This window comes from Sabethes cyaneus, chromosome 3 (genome assembly GCF_943734655.1).
Source record: "Sabethes cyaneus chromosome 3, idSabCyanKW18_F2, whole genome shotgun sequence".
Classification (NCBI taxonomy): domain Eukaryota; kingdom Metazoa; phylum Arthropoda; class Insecta; order Diptera; family Culicidae; genus Sabethes; species Sabethes cyaneus.
Window position 1 is genome coordinate 151,040,682 of NC_071355.1, and position 18,628 is coordinate 151,059,309.

At 40.6% G+C, this 18,628-nt stretch overlaps 1 protein-coding gene across 2 annotated transcripts in view; it reads left to right on the top strand.

Annotated features, from left to right (window-relative positions):
- Positions 1-18,628, top strand: part of LOC128744445 (myosin-2 essential light chain) — a 22,830-nt gene continuing 4,202 nt past the window's right edge. Inside the window, exons 1-2 of one of the 2 annotated variants that reach the window (XM_053841468.1) lie at positions 1-126; positions 202-229. In XM_053841468.1, the coding sequence (XP_053697443.1) occupies positions 124-126; positions 202-229 (31 nt within the window). In that variant the 5' untranslated portion in view covers positions 1-123. Of the gene's footprint in view, positions 127-201; positions 230-14,604; positions 15,097-18,628 lie in introns of those variants that run through there. The other variant, XM_053841467.1, reaches the window with a different exon arrangement.

The window sequence follows — 18,628 nt, forward strand, 5'->3', positions numbered from 1 at the left end:
GTGTTGGGTGTTGATTCGCGTACTCATTATAGGTTTGCTTACTCGCGAAAATTGTTAAAAAATAGTTTCAATTGTTTGATTATCACTGCTTGATCTTCATCACATTTAAAATAACTTTGCACAATGGTAAGTTTGTGAGAAATACAAGTAGTAGGAATTCAAATCCTTGAAGATAATGTTTTTCTTTTTTACATCTTTTAGACTAATTTCACCGAAGATCAACTAGCTGGTAAGTGAAAATCGTAAATACGCATTTCTGGAAATTTCCGTGTGGTCAAAATTGTTGGTTTAACTTCTAAACATCACTTAAAAACGATTTTTTATTGCTTTAATTTTTTATGTCTGCATGACGTATACCATCGAATTCCATAGTTATGACGTCACTTGTTGAATGAGTAATTACAAAGAATGGATAAGGCTCAGTGGGTCTCATATACGAATTTTACAGGTTGGTTGCTTACGATATTTAAGTACGAGCAACCGATTATTCATGTTTAGAATAATGATGATAGTGAGGAAGTGCCTATACATGAACAAGTACAGATTAAACAAATATGTAGAGCGTGAGATTAAATTAGGCTCGTGATAAGCTTGGAAACCTAACAATATTAATTAACACTCTGGAATAATTGGATTTGCAGATGACGTCATTATAGTCTGCGGTATATATTGCTATCATATTTTAATTTGACAGAATCCAAAGTGCATTAAATTTTACGTTGCGTTTGCACCATACCTATTACGGGATTAAATATAAATTCTACGAAAACAATTATTGTATCATTTACCAAAAGTCGCAAGGTTTCCTTCACTGACCTAAAACTAGAAGGGCGCTAAGCTGTCTCTATCTTTAGACATTAGGTATTTGGGCCTAACGTTATATAGACCTCTTTGTTGGAAAATACATATTGAACAACATATATGGCAATTGTAAGGCAAAGGCATTGGCATTATAAGGCAATAGATTTCCTTTTTGGTCAGTAAAAGAACCTTTGAAATTTAAATACAATATATTAGATATACTCAGCAACAGTTTAGCCCAGAATCATTTGTGCATCGCCAATCTGGTGGTCGAAAGCATAACAAAACGGCTCAAATTAAGTTGAACAAGTATCAAAGGCTTGCAACCATCTCCATAACAGGAGCTATAAGTATCATTTCCTCTGAAGCCTTTAGAGAAGCTCTACTCAATCTTCTTCCTCTACATACACATAAATCTATAGTTTTGTGAAAGATCAATGCGAGGGTAGCATGACAAATAATAAGAATACAAACCACCTTAGTTCACCCTATTGATGTTTTACGTGTTCTCAAATAAGAAAATGGCTTATCGTCATATATTTCAAGTAAGTTCAAATTTGATTTATTTCTTTGTTGTGCACAATAGCCATAATGTGTGTAAAATAGTGTAGTTAACGATATTTGATATGCATCAGTTATACCTTCCTTACCCCGCAAAATTTCCCAATAGTCAACCTTTAAATGTTCTGCTCCGTCTATCACTGAAATTCATTCCAGTGAAGGCTTTGAAGTACTTGATATGTCTTTTAGGTTGTGCACTTTGTTGATTTTACTATCAGTGTGCACCATTTTGGTGTCAGAGTATACGGAGCAAAAGCGCAACTACAAATTTTGCGAATGTCCTTGTGCGGGTATACGAGAACCAGAAACAAAGCAATATTTTAGTGGTGGCGCAAGCTGTGCAATGATACGTAGCACCGTTGGGCACGGTTTTATTTTTGTTAACGAAAAAAATCCGGACGGACTACGGCAGGTACATCAGGACATAAAACATTTAAGCGGGAAGACTATGCAAGTTCCGGATAATTATGCTTGGAAAATTTATTATCCATGGTTCAATATCACCAATGTGAAGGGTAAAATACCCGTTGTGTTGCAGAATATTATGACACAAGAATTTATGACAGTAAGCGATTGGCTAGCGAGAATTCTTCGTCCTACCGTAACAACGGATACTCTCGGATACAAATCTTTATGGGAGCCTTCGATGTTCGACAAATATTACCTATTCAAAAATCTTAAGCTGAGTCAGTGGTTGCTTGCTAGCGATTATTTCAAGGATAGTTGGGATCGTGGTCAAGTGGGTGTGGATAGATTGTGGCGCAATAGGACGGGGGAGATGTATGATGTATTTCAATTTAAAATACAGGCATGTTATATATAGAAATCAAACAATAAATGGGCGACGGACAAAATAAGGGTTGAGTTTCATTTCTAAGTTTTTAGTCGTTGATGTGTATAGCATGGTCAGCTAGTTGTCACGGTAATTACAGCAAGTTGGATTTGCGATCAGAATGTTTTGGGCTGGAAATTTCCTCGACCAGCACTAGGGGCAGGGCAATCCGAACATCAGTTATGACTTGATCAATACATCGTTTTCGCTGCGCCCCATTGTTCAGGCCTGCAGAATTCGGTAGGAAGGTAAGATGTGGAAAGGCCTAAGAATAAACCCACGGTAAAGTTGCTTAACATCGAATGGCTTGATTCTACTAAGATGCTAAGCCACGACCACTCGCTGGTCAAGGCATACTCGGTAAATTTTTGGTTACAGGGCATCCCATTCTGGCAATAAGTCTTACCAAACGTATTCGTCCTGGTTTGGCTACTTTCTGCATACTGCATTTGCCGTAGAAACGCGCGAGTTCGTGGTTTATTCGTCGTCTCCGTACACCGTTTTCTTGCATGCCGCCAAAGATGGTTGCTAGCACTCGCCTTTCGAAGTCTCCTGCCAGTGCTCTTCTAGAGATATTGATTTTGCACGCCCACAGAGGACAACCGGTCTAATTGGCGTTTTGTCACGGTAGGGTAATTTGCCAATGATCACACAACCAAGCTACTCAATTTTGACTCTCAGTGATTTTTTTCTATACAAACAATTACAAATAGAATAATAAAAATCTGAAGCAGATTTGCTCTTATTATATGGCCATTTTCATCGAATAAATTAGCTTTTCATGGAAAAATATGCGATTTTTTTGACAACGTTGAATGCCCAATCGCTGAACTGTGCTACAACCGTATTGTCCTATACTGCCGTGAATCACACAACAGTCCCATTTGTAATAGTTGGACAATTATTGTCTAATGGTTGGACATGAAATATATTGCACTGACCTCAAAGTTAGTTTGTTAGGTAGTTCTTTTATGTGAAAGCTACGTGTGACACGATTTTCTCCGTAACCACACAACCACAAATAAAAGCTCTTGCTATCATAAAATTTTCTAGAACGTTTAATTAACTTACTTACTTATGTGTCCATGTCCGCCGGTCCGGCAGAACAAAGGGATGAATTCAGAGATCTCTACTGCTGACGGTTACCCGCCATGGCTTTTACCTGTCGCCAGGACAGGTTCTCGTCTACAGCCCGGATGTCGTTGGCTAAGCTGCGTCACCATGAGCTTCTGGGTCTGCCTCTTCTACGCTGTCCTTGTGGATTCCAGTCGAGTGCTTCTCTGCAGACCTCGTTCGCTCCTTTCCTCAAGGTGTGTCCAATCCACCTCCACCTACGTTCACGAATTTCTGTGGCCATTGGCCGTTGATGACACCGACGATAGAGTTCCTCATTGGATATCCAGTTGTCAGGCCACCAGGCACGAATGATATATCGTAGGCGCCGGTTAATGAATACTTGCAGTTTTTGCGCTGTCTCCGCTGAGACGCACCACGTTTCGCAAGCATACAGCAGTACGAATTTAACGTTTGAATTAAAGATTCAAAGGATTTTCGTACGTAGAGTGATCTGGTTTGAGCGCCAAATGTTTCGCAAACCTGCAAAGGCACCCCTGGCCTTCTTGATCTGTGTAGCTATATCAGTCTTGGTACCACCATCGGGCGTTGTCTGGCGACCAAGATATTGAAAGACGTCTACCTGCTCAACTTGTTGTCCCGCTATTGTGAAGTTGGGGGAGTTGTCAGTAATATTTTTTAAACGATGGTTCTACAATTGATGAAGGGACGGTAAGGGAAAGTAATGAAGAAGGATTTTTTGGGAATGGAGGGGAAAGAATGGAAAGGAAGGGGGGATAATAGGTAGCTACGCTTAACAAGTTGTCTTTGTGACTCCTACCTTTTGTCCAATGCTGGAAGGTGCATGGGTCGAACCAAGCTATAATCTGAGATTATATTCCGGATAACCGGAACTGTTTCACGCCAGCAGTAACCCTTATGGGGTCGGACAAGACGCCGTCGTGCAAAACCTTGCACGAGAACGCCTTGTACTGAGCCTCGATGAGATGCACTAGCTTATCTGGAACTCCTCTACGCCTAAGTGCGCCCCAGATGTTTTCGTGGTTAAGTCGGTCGAACGCCTTTTCGAAGTCAACGAACACCAGTAGAAAAGTGTCCTGGAATTCATTGATCTGCTCCAATATAATGTGGAGCTTTGTGATATGGTCTACACATGATCGGCCAGTACCAGTACCAGAATCCAGCTTGCTGCCGCCGGAGAGTAGCGTCGATCTTCTCCTGGATCCGGTTGAGGATTACCTCACAGAGTACTTTGAGAGTAATACAGAGCAACGTGATGCCACGCCAGTTACCGCGTTCAGTTAGGTCTCCTTTCTTAGGAACTTTGACCAACATGCCCTGCATCCAGACCACCGGAAAAGTTGCGGTGTCACATATATTGCTGAAAAGCTAATGCATCGTCTGGGCTGACAAAGATGGGTCAGCTTGGAGCATTTCGGCTGAAATACAGTCTATCCCTGGCGCTCTATTGGATTTCATACTCTTGATGGCTGCTGCAATTTCATCCAGCGATTGCGCCTCCGAGTTGATGTGATTAATTCGACAAACTGTAGGCGTCATACGCTGCTGGTTTTGTTGGTCTCTGACATTTTGAAACTCGGAAGAGTTGTTCAAAGTATTCAGTCCATCGCTTAAGCTGTTTTGTACGGTCAGTCAGTAGCTGACCAGCTCTGTCCTTTAGCGGCATCTTTGTATTCATGCTGATACCACTAAGGCGGCGAGAAATATCGTACAGCAACGGATATCACCATTCGCGGCGGCGGTTTCTCCTTGTTCGGCTAGGGAGTTAGTCCAGGCTGTCTTGTCCCGCCTACAAGCACATGTAACGACAAGCCCTCTTCAGTTCGGCGTATCGTTGCCGGGCAGCTGTCTTAGCCGATCTGGTTCGCGCTCGCTCAATGCCAGCTTTCGCCTCTCTCCGCTCGTCGATCTTCCTCCAAGTTTCATCCGAAATCCACTCCCTCCGCCAGCTGCGCGCTTTGCCGAGGGTTTCATCACTGGTCGTGATGAAAGCGTTCTTGACAGGGCTTCGACCGATCCTTTTTTTCTACCGCAGTCACACCAACGCGCATTCAAGTTCACACCGTCCGTTTAGAGGTGGAATACGAACGCTATGCATAACACAACTGGCAGTTTGCTCAGTCAAACGCTGAATGCACGCAACAGAATGAACGCGTTCTAAAGCTTTTTGACATTTTCGTTTCGATCAAGTTGCCTTTACCGTTTGGAGCAGCGAATGACTGCAAAGCAGTCAAATGACTGGAAATCACCACGCTAACGAAAAGCAACCGCACAATCGTATGATTCAATACTACAAAAAAACAACCACTACATGTGCATGGAAGAAGTCGGTCGGACTCCGACCAATACAAACGAATATTTTGCTTGCGTCGGACCGACGTCCGGGTGACAAACTATTACTGTGAGCAGCCGATTTGGAGACAAAAAGAGAAACGAAAAAATACGTCACCGTATGCTTCCAGTCAGTTTGCAGTTTATATTCTCAAAGCGCAAAGCAAAACGGGAGATTGACTGTTTGCTTTCGCTGAGATGCCGCATGAATTGTAAGACGGCAGCAGCGCAAGCGGCAGATTGACTGGATAAGAAAAACAGTCAAATGATCGTTCAAAAAGCGCAGTTTGAATGCGGAAAGTTCGCATTCACGGCAGTCACATTCAACTTGCGATCCCTTTTCAAGCCCTGGTTCTTGATGCCGGTTCATTGCTCTTCGACGGTTCCACCAGGTGGCAGCTCCGAGGCTCGAGATTCAAGTTGTTCAACAAAGGCCCTTTTCACCTCAGGATTCTCCAATCGGCGGACGTCGTAGCGGCACCCAACTTTCTCCTCCCGTCGTTGGACACTTGCGACACGCAGACGTATCTCAGCGATAACAAGATGACCGGATACGTTTTACCACGGCTAGTAGGAAATACAAAACTTTTAGTAAGAGGCTCTATCTCAGTTATATTCGGAAAACTTCGGTTTAAACCGAAAAGCTTTTGGAGAACGTAAGGAGGACGGTTTACCCTCCAGCGTATTTCTGAATGAGGACGAAGCGACTTCTCTACACAGAAAACTGCGACTTGTTTGCTAAGCATTTCTCGGGAGTTTTTAACAGTGAGCCTGCCAAAAATGATAGTTTCGCCAAAGCATTGAGGTTGGTACCCAGTAATGAGATTGGGATCACAACTTTTACGGTGACTGAAGATGAAGTATCCGTGGCTATTTGTAAATTGAAACATTCCTACAGCCCAGGCCCGGATGGTATTCCTACTGTATTGCTGAAGAAATGTGGCAATGTCTTAAAATCTCCGATTGCTGCAATATTCAATCTCTCTCTGCAAAGCCTGCAATTTCCTAGTCATTGGAAGTCGTATTTCATGTTTCCGGTTTTCAAGAAAAGTGATCAGCGTAACGTGGAAAACTATCGAGGAATTACGTCTCTTGGTGCTTGCTCAAAGATTTTGGAAACAATTGGTTACAATTATCTTTTCTTTCACGTGAAAAACTATATATCCACATCGCAGCATGGATTTTTTCCCGGTAGATCGGTTTCTACAAATTTGCTCGATTTTACTTCTTTGTGCTTGAGGACTATGGACCAGCTAGATCAGGTTGACGCCGTTTACACTGACCTGAAAGCAGCATTTGACCGGGTCGATCATGGTATTCTACCAGCTAAGCTTGATAGACTGGGAGCTTCAGCAACTTTTGTAACATGGCTTGCTTCTTATCTACAAAATCGCAAAATGGCTGTGAAATTAGGTGCATGTTTGTCTGACTGGTTCGGAAATGGTTCAGGAGTACCCCAGGGTAGCACTCTAGGATCTTTACTATTTTCGTTATTTATAAATGACTTATCCCGACTACTACCTCATGCACACGTTTGTTTTATGTTGACGACACTAAAATTTACACGACCGTTCGTACACAAATGGACTGCCTGAGATTGCAATTGCAAGATCTGATCAACATGTTTGTGGAGTGGTGCGATTGTAACTATATGACGATTAGCATCCCTGAATGTTCAGTTATTAGTTTCTCTCGCAAAAAGCAAACACTGATTCATGACTACTACATCTGCGGCCAGCTTCTGTTTCGTAGTAATGTTGTCACTGGTCTCGGCGTCGTGCTAGATGATCAGTTAACTTTCCGACAGCACTATGATATGCTAATCAACAAAGCTAATCGCCAACTGGGACTTATCATAAGAATTGGAAAAGAGTTTCGGGATCCATGTACATTGCATACACTTTACTGTTCACTGGTGCGATCAATACTTGAAACAAACTGTGTTGTATGGGATCCGCAATTTGAGTTTTGGTCTAGGCGGATTGAGAGCATCCAAAAACGCTTCGTTCGGAGTGTATGTCGCACATTACCGTGGAGAAATCCGGACAATCTTCCACCCTATGAGGACCTTTGCTTGTTGATCGGTGTCACTTCGCTAGAATAACGACGAAAAGACATCATAGCCACGACGGCGCATAAAATTCTAGCTGGAGTGTATGACTGTCCATCTATACTTTCTTCGCTTCAGTTGCATTGCCCTTCCCGACCTCAATGACACCAAGAGCTTCTACGAGTAGGAACACGGCGTACCAATTATGGTCTGCATGAACCAGTCCGGCGTATGGCTGTTACTTACAATAGCCGACATGATTTTAATTTTTGACAGTTTGTTTAGGGAATTTATGTTGTTTTTCTGTATTTTGTAATTATTTTATATTTTTTAATTTGTGCTGTTAAAAGATGCAGGGTTTTTATGCCGCCTTGAAGATGAATAGTTCATTCTACTCAAAGTGGCTTTTCTCAGCCACAATATTTCATTTAGACCATAATGGTCGGTTGGAATTACAATAAATAAATAATAATAATAATAATATATCTTAACCATTATTAGGTAGTGGTTCGAGCGCCCAGATAGGTTCTGACGGCGATGATGTCTGAAAAGTGGCAAACGGGAAAAATTTGTGATTCCATCCGGTGGGATGATCTTCAGGAGTAGTTATGCTGTAAAATGGCACTACCTATGTTTTGAAGGCGGCGAAGTCGAAAACACTTAGGTCATCTTCGTTCATTTGCTGGTGTGTACTGAATCCTTCAGTTTCTCCTCCTGAACAATCTGAGCACTGTAGTCCCTGATGATGAACTTGACATTATGTTTTGGGAAGCGGGACTTATTCGCACCCCAACTGCGTTAAAATTCGTCTCTGTCATCATCGGTACTTACATGGTGGGGGCTGTGCACGCTAATAATGATAATATTGAAGAATCGGTCCTTAATGCTTAATTTACACATTCGACTGTTGATCGACTATCGTAAACAAAACTCATTTTAATGAATAAATTTTGCAAGTCTCATTCCAATTGCTACACAGTCTGGGATGTTTGTGGCCTTTGAAACATTATGTTTGGTTTTTGGTTGATTGGAAAATAAATTCCAGGGCTCAGTCCCGGTGTAGTGGTTAGCATCCACGCCTCTCACGCCACGCCGAGGACCCGGGTTCAAATCCCATACCCACAGAAGTCACGAATGACCCAAGCCGTTAAAGAGACTATAATCTAACAAAAAAATCTCGATTAAAAGCGAATGGATCCCGTGAATTGCCAAATTTGGTTATAGTGAAATAAAGGATAAATTTGAAAAATTGATTCGTAACTGATCATTATGGATTGTACTATTAATTCAGTAAAGAGTAACAAGTAAGTGCAAAATAAGTTGATAATACCAGCAGGTCTGAATAACTTTCGCTTGTCCTAGATTAGTACAATCGACCTGGTCTCAGAATAGAATGCTGTAAGGTCACGATTTAAAAGTAGAATCTTCTATACCTATAAAGAAGGATTTCTGTCTGTCTGTCTGTCTGTCTGTCTGTCTGTCTGTCTGTCTGTCTGTCTGTCTGTCTGTCTGTCCTGTGTTCCTTATAGAATCAAAAACTACTGAACCAATCGGCGTGAAAATTTGCATGTAGAGGTTTTTGGGGCCAGGAAAGGTTTTAGTGATGGTTAGAGACCCCTCCCCCCACTAAGAGGGGGGGCTCCCATACAAATGAAACACAAATTTCTGCATAACTCGAGAACTAATCAAGCAAATAGAACCAAATTTGGCATGTGGGTGTTTTCGGTGACAAGAATTTATTCTAGGGTAATTTGAGACCCCTCCCCTCTTTATAAGGGGAATTATAACTCCTCTCCCCTTTAAGAGGGGGGGTTTCCAAACAAATTTCCTCATAACTCGAGAACTAATCAAGCAAATGGAACCAAATTTGGCATGTGAAGGTTTTCGAGGGCAAGAAAATTTTCTATGTTGAATTAGGACCCCTCCTCACTTTAAGAGGGGGGGCTCCTGTACAAATGAAATACCAATTTCCTCATAACTCGAGAACTAATCAAGCAAATGGAACCAAATTTGACATGTGTGTGTTTTTGAAGACAAAATTTTTTTCTATGATGAATTTGGACCCCTCCCCACTTTAAGAGGGGGGGGCTCCTATACAAACGAAATACAAATTTCCTTATAACTCGAGAGCTAATCCAGCAAATGGAACCAAATTTGGCATGTGGGTGTTTTTGGAGGCAAGAATGTTTTCTATGATGAATAAGAACCTCTCCCCACTTTAGGAGGGGGGGGCTCCTATACAAATGAAATACAAATTTCCTCATAACTCGAGAACTAATCAAGCAAATAGAACCAAATTTGGCATGTGGGTGTTTTCGGTGACAAGAATTTATTCTATGGTAAATTGAGACCCCTCCCTCTTTATAAGGGGAATTGTAACTCCTCTCCCCTTTAAGAGGGGGGGCTTCCATACAAATTTCCTCATAACTCGAGAACTAATCAAGCAAATGGAACCAACTTTGGCATGTGAAGGTTTTCGAGGGCAAGAAAATTTTCTACGGTGAATTAGGACCCCTCCCCACATTAAGAGGGGGGGCTCCTGTACAAATGAAATCCAAATTTCCTCCTAACTCGAGAACTAATCAAGCAAATAGAACAACATTTGGCATGTGGGTGTTTTTTTTGGTGACAAGAATCTATTCTATGGTGAATTGAGACCCCTCCCCTCTTTATAAGAGGAATTATAACTCCTCTCCCCTTTAAGAGGGGGGACTTCCATACAAATTTCCTCATAACTCGAGAACTAATCAAGCAAATGCAACCAAATTTGGCATGTGAAGGTTTTCGAGAGCAAGAAAATTTTCTATGGTGAATTAGGACCCCTCCCCACTTTAAGAGGAGGGGCTCCTGTACAAATGAAATACAAATTTCCTCATAACTCGAGAACTAATCAAGCGAATTGAACCAAATTTGGCATGTGTGTGTTTTTGGAGACAATTTTTTTTTCAATGATGAATTGGGACCCCTCCCCACTTTAGGAGGGGGGGCTCCTATACAAACGAAATACAAATTTCCTCATAACTCGAGAACTAATCCAGCAAATGGAACCAAATTTGGCGTGTAGGTGTTTTTGGAGGCAAGAATTTTTTCTGTGACCTCTTCCCACATTAGGAGGGGGGGCTCCAATACAAATGAAATACAAATTTCCCCATAACTTGAGAACTAATCAAGCAAATAGAACCAAATTCGGCATGTGGAGGTTTTTGGAGGCAAAAATATTTTCTACGGTGAATTAGCATCCTTCCACACTTCAAGAGGGGGGGCTTCTACACAAATGAAATACAAATTTCCTCATAATTCGAGAACCAATCAAGCAAATGGAACCATATTTGGCATGTGGGTGTTTTTGGAGGCAACCATTTTTCCCATGATGAATTAGGACTTCTTACCTTTTTAGGAGGGGGGGGGGGCTCCCATTCAAACGAAATACAAATTTGCTCATAACTTTAGAACTAATCAAGCAAATGGAACCAAATTTGGCATGTGATAGTTTTAGATGGCAGAATTTTTTTTCTGTGGTGTATTACGACCCCTTTCCCTTTTAAGAGGGTGGGCTCCCATACAAATGAAATACAAATTTCCTTATAATTTGAGTACTAATCAAGCAAATGGAACCAAATTTAGCATGTAGGAGATTTTTGAGTCTTGAATTTATTTTATGATAGTTAGAGACCTCTCACCCCTGTGGTAGGGGGATATGGACTCTCATACAAATAAAACAGAAATTTTTGCGAAACTCAAAAACTAATCCAACTCGAGAAATTCGAGACTCTTCCATAAAACATTAATCAATAACAAGACCACAAAAACTATCTATAGTAACACTAGATCATTCAGGACGAGCCGGTCGCGAGTGTTGCCGGTGACCCGCCGTCGGAAGCGCCGCCCACTGGGGGGCTTGCAAAACTCGAGAAGTGACAAAGATCATCCGAGATTCATGATTTATGTACAACACAGGTTAATTTGTGGCAATACGAAGTTTGTCGGGTCAGCTAGTATAATATATACAAAGATATTGTTGATTGATTTTTGAATTTATATCAGTAAAAAATCGATAAAAAGCCACTTATTTTTCTCCGCACAGTTTAAGAGCAATGAAGGTGGCCGAACCTTTTTCTGTGCAACCTGTAACACCAAATATGTCGCGCATGTATTCGTTTATGTATTGGATTTAGTGGTGAAACATGTCGAAACGCAATGACTGGTCACTTAAAAGTGGTTTGTTCCTCTATTTGGTATTAAATTGTCGACGCAAAGGCAATCGAGGTTTGCGTGTTTTCCTTATAAGGAATTACAACTCGCGCGCGCTCAGCGGATTTTGCCTGTACGGGTTGCACGTTTATGCACGATAGCGCATAGGCTATAGCTCAAACGTATATGACTGGCATCCGATTTTGAGGCCACCGAAAGGAGCCTTTAGTAAATAGCGAGCTAGGGTAGCGGACCCACATTTCGCCATGTTCGTCTGAAAGAAGTTTACGGGTCCGAATATTTGATGACCTGTGAACAAAGTTTGCTTCATACCTTCTATTTATGATATAACCATATCCATAATAAAACAAATATCTTCAATTAGATCAATTACTTAAATGTTTGTGTTTTAATATCGACACAAAGTTGCCAAATCAAATTTCTCCACGTTCAAAATTTTCGATACGTCCTCATTTGTTTTGTCGAATTACTCATTTAAAGTCTAAAGTTTTGCTATTATTGAGATTCTTCTAAATTGTGTGGCGATATCAATATTTTGTGGACGATAAAACCTGCAAATTTTAAAACTTTTTGTTCAGTTGGCGAAATATGGACTCTTGGCGAAATTTGCATCTTCCACCCTACCCGGCTGGCCATGTTGCAAAGTATATGATGTTTCGGATGAGATAAATGGCGCCCCATTTGTGCCACTGGGCAGCAAGCAAATTTCTGGCGATCTCTTTCGAATGATTGGTTCAATGTTTTGTTCAGTGAACTGTTTGATCTATCTGTCTACGATATCTGCAAAATATTTTTTGAATATTTACCTAATTTTGCAAATGATAATTGACTGCAGTTTTTGGAGGGTCTTAGTAGAATACGAAGCCTGAAATAAAATTAAAAAGAAATCTTTCCAGTTAAATTCTACTGTGTATATATTTATTCTTGACAGATACGTAGGTATTTTGCCTACGTCTTGCAGGCTTTCTCAGTTCGAAAACAGACAGTGAGTAAGCCTACAAGTCGTAGGAGAAATACGTATCTGTCAAGAATAAATATACATAGTAGAACTTAATTGCAAAGTTTTCTTTTAATTTAATTTCAAATGATAATTAAAAAACTTTTTGAAATATATCAGCCAATGTAATAAATGTGATATTACGTGGTTGATTCTTCACCAGAATAATGGTGATCAGAACACATGTTGTTTTTGTTTTGGTTGTCAGACTGTGTTATTAACTGGATATTTCTCTGTTATTGTCTTCTGATGGTACACAACTAGCTGAGGTCAATTATTGCTTTCAATATTACGTTATCTACCTACAACAGCTGGTCTATATGATCACTCCGAGAAAGTTGTAATGATGCAAACGTGCGTATGGTTACAGTTGTTTCCTTCCTTTGCTAAATTCGCGCATTTAAATATTCGATTATATTCCCATAGTACGGCAACTGTCGTTTTTGGTTATTACCATTGTCGTTAGCGCTAACCGTCCGATGCCATACAGTAGCACACCGGTTTTTTATTCTAGTTTGACATCTTCGTTACGTCAGCAACCTTACAATTTTGGTTAGTCAACACGGCTGTCATTGCTGGTCTTGTCCATATCTTTTCTGAGCTGCATAATTTAACGAACCCAGCAGCATACTTTCAACATACCATTTACAAAATTACCAACTGAGCAGGGTACGTTGGGGCAAAATGGGATAATTCTGCCTAGTTTGTCAAACACCGTATGAAATTCTCCAGCAAATTGAAGGTGAACTAACTGTTTACGTTACAGTTTCAGCCCTAAACCCTAAATGCCCCCTTGGGGTATCTGCGTTAAGGTGTGTGCCATGTCAATTTTCACACGAGCATATGGACGATGACTGAAAAGTGAAAGCGACCACAGTCTCTCATCCCACTGACAACGGCCGTGAGTTGCGTGAATGTGTGTTGATAGGTTTGTCGTTTTAAAAATATGGTTTAATTGTGTGCCAAGTTGCCTAGTAAACTTTGTACTAAGTTCCCAAGCACTAATGTTAATAACTGTTTGAACATCTTATCAGTGATTTGAAATTATGAAGGTGCGATGATCAGAGTCTGTATGACCAGCACTGGACCTAATTTAAATTAACAGTTAAAAGATTTTTTAGTCACGAGCATTAGAACAAAAGACGTTTCCTAAAACAATTTTTTATGTATGCATTTATTAAATTTAATTCAATTTGTTTTTTTTAAGTTCTGATTCATCTTCGAAAGATATAAGCGCCACATACAGAGCTTGAACGAAGCAGTTTGTTCTGGTGTTAGAAGAGGTTTAATGACATAACATGTGAACGGTGAAGGTTGAATCTGAGCTAGGTTGGGCGACTGTGAGGAATGTTTGATGGCATAGTTTTTTCGTTGTTGCAAGTATTGGAAACCGCAACATTTTATCTCAGCAGACTCACGCCACGTGCTGTGAATAAGGTTTCCTCCGATGCAAGCGAAAAATTGTTATTTCATTTTTCTGCGCTTTTAATATGATCCCAAGCGTAAGTCTCCCAATTTGGCAATATTACAAACATGAGTGCAACCCCGAATATTCGCCGATTCCGCCAACGAATATGCACTGTGCAGTTGTTGCCCACAGCCTGTAGTGTTCAAATATAATTTAAGAATTATCTTCCTTCATCATCAAGAAGTGGAGATCGCAGTGCGACGCGTTCGCCGCACAGGCTCTCAGTTACGATCGTACGCTGGTAGTGCTTGCACGCGTCGTGTGCATCGACGCCCAAACAGTTGCGAACTTAACACTGAACTTTTCTTCCACACTCGGTTCATCACCGAGACGGCAGCGGGGCCACTAGCAATTGCCCTCGATCTAATCTGGCCGCTTTCGCACAACGCGTATGACCTTAAGCGTTCCACCGTCATCACATCCGCAAGGGTTGTGTTTCCTAGTGCCATTGTTCCGTTCCGTCTGGGCCTCGTGACACATGTCTGTACGCGTCAGTGCTATCGAATTCACGGTTGGCATCAATTGAAGAATAAAGTGGATTATTTTACATCCGTTCGATTGTTGGTTGCAACTCGAGTGTGTACATAGCTGTCAGGTTTTTGTTGTTGTTACTAGAGTTTACCAGTGATCCGGTGCGATAAGAAACTTCGGCCTGTTATCTATTTCTATTGGTAAACGTCAATACATCCATGCAGTAACCATGTACATGTATGAACCACCAAAAAAGAATACTTTTACTTCTGTCGAAGGTAAGCTTTTATTTACTGCAAGTTCCGTATGCTTCTTAACACTAGAACGATCGTGTGGGGGTCATTTTGGCTAATCGAGAAAAAACAATCGTGGAGGTCAGTTGTTAGATTTAATGTAGGGTCTTTTGTAACAAACCAAGTTTATAATTCACATTATCCGTCCTCAATCATGGGTCACACACAATTGTACGCAATTTAATTTTAGCTGCTAATTTTTGTTTAAATGTCACCTAATGATTGATCAATTGTTACAACCAATTAGTATAATATTCACGCATAAATCGGTTAATGTTAAAATGACCTATAATTATGTGTGACCCATGATTGTGTACTGATTGTTAATATGTTTGAATTGTTGTGTGTCTGGATTTTGAAATTTATTGTAAACTAGCTAAGTGCCCGATCTTCTTTTTTTTATATACCAGAAGGGCATTGGGTTAAAAGCGACAGTCTTAATGATCGTCTTTGGTGACAGCCCCAGATTGCTGTACACAGTTTACGAACTCTTCATACCCATTGATGGATTTGAGCTAGACAGTTGTAATCCTGTTCCTAATTCGGTACAAGGGTTTATTTCTAATTCCCGTCGTAGTAAGTAAAGCCATTCTAATTTTCATCATTGTTGGATGAATTTAATGAATACTCCAAAAGTTCTTGTGCTGATTTGACTAAGACACACTTACCTTCCGACCCGTGAACTTTGAAATCACTGAAAAGCGATTATTAAAGCATATTATTGAAATTACGCAACTGACTTTATATCTTAAATTCGTCGTACCGTTTAAAAAATCGGTCCATCAAAATTTTTCATCGTGCGAACTAAAAATCACAACAATGTTTTCGAAGCTAACGCGCATGTATTTATGTAGGACGGCATGACAAATGTTATTCTGCAAAATTTCTACAGGTCAAGCAAGTTTTCCTGGCTGTAGAATAACGACAATGCCTTGCGTGGGTTATTTTTATTTATGAACTAGCTGACCCGACAAACTTCGTATTGCCACAAATTAAAATGTGTTGTACATAAACCATGAATCTGTCACAATCTCGAGTTTACCAAGTTTCTGAGAAGCTCAGCCTTAGATAATTCATTTTGGCAGTTACGTCACTATAAAAGCATGGGTAGTTTAATTTACAAATTTTCAACTTTTCCTCACAGTACAGTAAAAAACAACCCCCCCGTTAGTTAGCCAGATAAAATAAAGCGGATGGCACTTAAATATTCGCCGTGATTGTAACATTTCGCCGAATACCATTTCGCGAAAAACCTTACGCGGAATTTACCATTTCACGGAAAACCTTTTTGTGGAAAGTACTATTTCGATCCTCTGGGTGATCCTCTCCTTACTCGTTGTCGCTTGTTCAGACCCAACTGAAGGAAAGTAATAGAGATCAGTACACCTAGGAAAAGAAATAAACCTAGACAGTAGTGATTTCTGCGGGGAGTTGCCTCCCCCCAGTGGGCGCTTCCGACGGCGGGTCGCCGGCAACACTCGCGGCCGTCTCGTCCTGAATGATCTAGAGTTACTATAGATAGTTTTTGTGGTCTTGTTAATGACTAATGTTTTATGGAAGAGTCTCGAATTTCTCGAGTTCGATTAGTTTTTGAGTTTCGCAAATTTCTTTTTTATTTGTATGAGAGTCCATATCCCCCTACCACAGGGGTGAGAGGTCTCTAACTATCATAAAATAAATTCAAGACTCCAAAATCTCCCACATGCCAAATTTGATTCCATTTGCCTGATTAGTACTCAAATTATAAGGAAATTTGTATTTCATTTGTATGGGAGCCCCCCTCTTAAAAGGGGAAGGGGTCGTAATTCATCATAGAAAAAAATTCTGCCATCTAAAACTTCCACATGCCAAATTTGGTTCCATTTGCTTGATTAGTTCTCGAGATAAGAGGAAATTTGCATTTCATTTGTATGGAAGCCCACCCTCTTAAAGAGGGGATAGTTCATAACTCGCTTTCTAAAGAGGAGAGGGGTCTCAATTCACCATAGAAAAAAATCTTGCCTCCAAAACCACTTAAATGTCAAATTTGGTTCCATTTGATTGATTATTTCTCAAGTTATGAGGAAATTTGTATAGGAGAGGGGGGGGGGGGCTCCTACCTAAAGTGGAACCTAAAGTGGGGAGGGGTCCTAATTCATCATAGAAAAAATTCTTGCCTCCAAAAACACCTATATGCCAAATTTGGTTCCATTTGCTTGATTAGTTCTCGAGTTATGAGGAAATTTGTACACTGCAGTCGCTTTTTACGCGGTTTTTATTTACGCGGTTTTTTTTACGCGACTATTTTTACGCGGTTTTCCGAATTTAGGCGTTTTTTTACGCGGTTTTCGGAATTTACGCGGATGTGCTCAAAACGTCTATTTTTTCGCGTAGTGTTGAAATCCACAAAGTTTTTTTACTCGAAATTTTGTTTTTTTTACGCGGTTTTCGGAATTTACGCGGTTTTCGGAATTTACACGGCTTTCGGAATTTACGCGGTTTTGATTTACGCGGGACGTACCTTCTTCGCGTAAAAAGCGACTTGAGTGTATTTCGTTTGTATAGAAGCCCCCCCCTCTTAAAGTGGGGAGGGGTCCTAATTCACCATAGAAAATATTCTTGCCCTCGAAAACCTTCACATGCCAAATTTGGTTCCATTTGCTTGATTAGTTTTCGACTTATGAGGAAATTAGTATTTCATTTGTATGGAAGCCCCCCTCTTAAAGGGGAGAGGAGTCATAATTCCCCTTCTAAAGAGGGGAGGGGTCTCAATTTACCATAGAATAAATTCTTGTCACCATAAACACTCACATGCCCAATTTTGTTCTATTTGCTTGATTAGTTCTCGAGCTATGCAGATATTTGTGTTTCATTTGTATGAGAGCCCCCCCCCCTCCTAGTGGGGGGAGGGGTCTCTAAACTTCACTAAAACCTTTCCTGGCCCCAAAAACCTCTACGTGCAAGTTTTCACGGCGATTGGTTCAGTAGTTTTTGATTCTATAAGGAACATCCCGACAGACAGACAGAAATCCATTTTTATACGTATAGATGATGGAAATTAAAACGATTAGTCGACATTTTCTTCGTCGCACGAAAACGTAGGAAATTTAATGCTTCATTATTTTCAATTTTTCAATAGTACGTACTTTGAAGTCAATTGGTTTCATTATTCGTGTGGATGCGCAGAAGATTTACCGATCGATTGGCGCAAAAATATTTGAAATCGATCTGGAAACCGTTAAGTTGTTAGCGCTCAAAGTCTTTTATTTTTCGTGACGCTCGCATTCTTCGATTTTTTGGAATGACACCCTATCCCAAAGCTTGCCGTAAGACGGAGTCCTACGTCAAAAAAATTAAAGCTTTCGGAATTAGATTTGTTTTATTTATTCGACAGCCTTTGCAGTCAGCCATAAAGAACACAGAACAATGGAGAAGCTACAATGCTATTGACTCTTACAGCCTCTCCCAGTTGAGATTCGAACATGCGATGGCTGGCTTGTTAGACCAGCGTTGAAATTCGAAGCGAACTGGGAAGCCT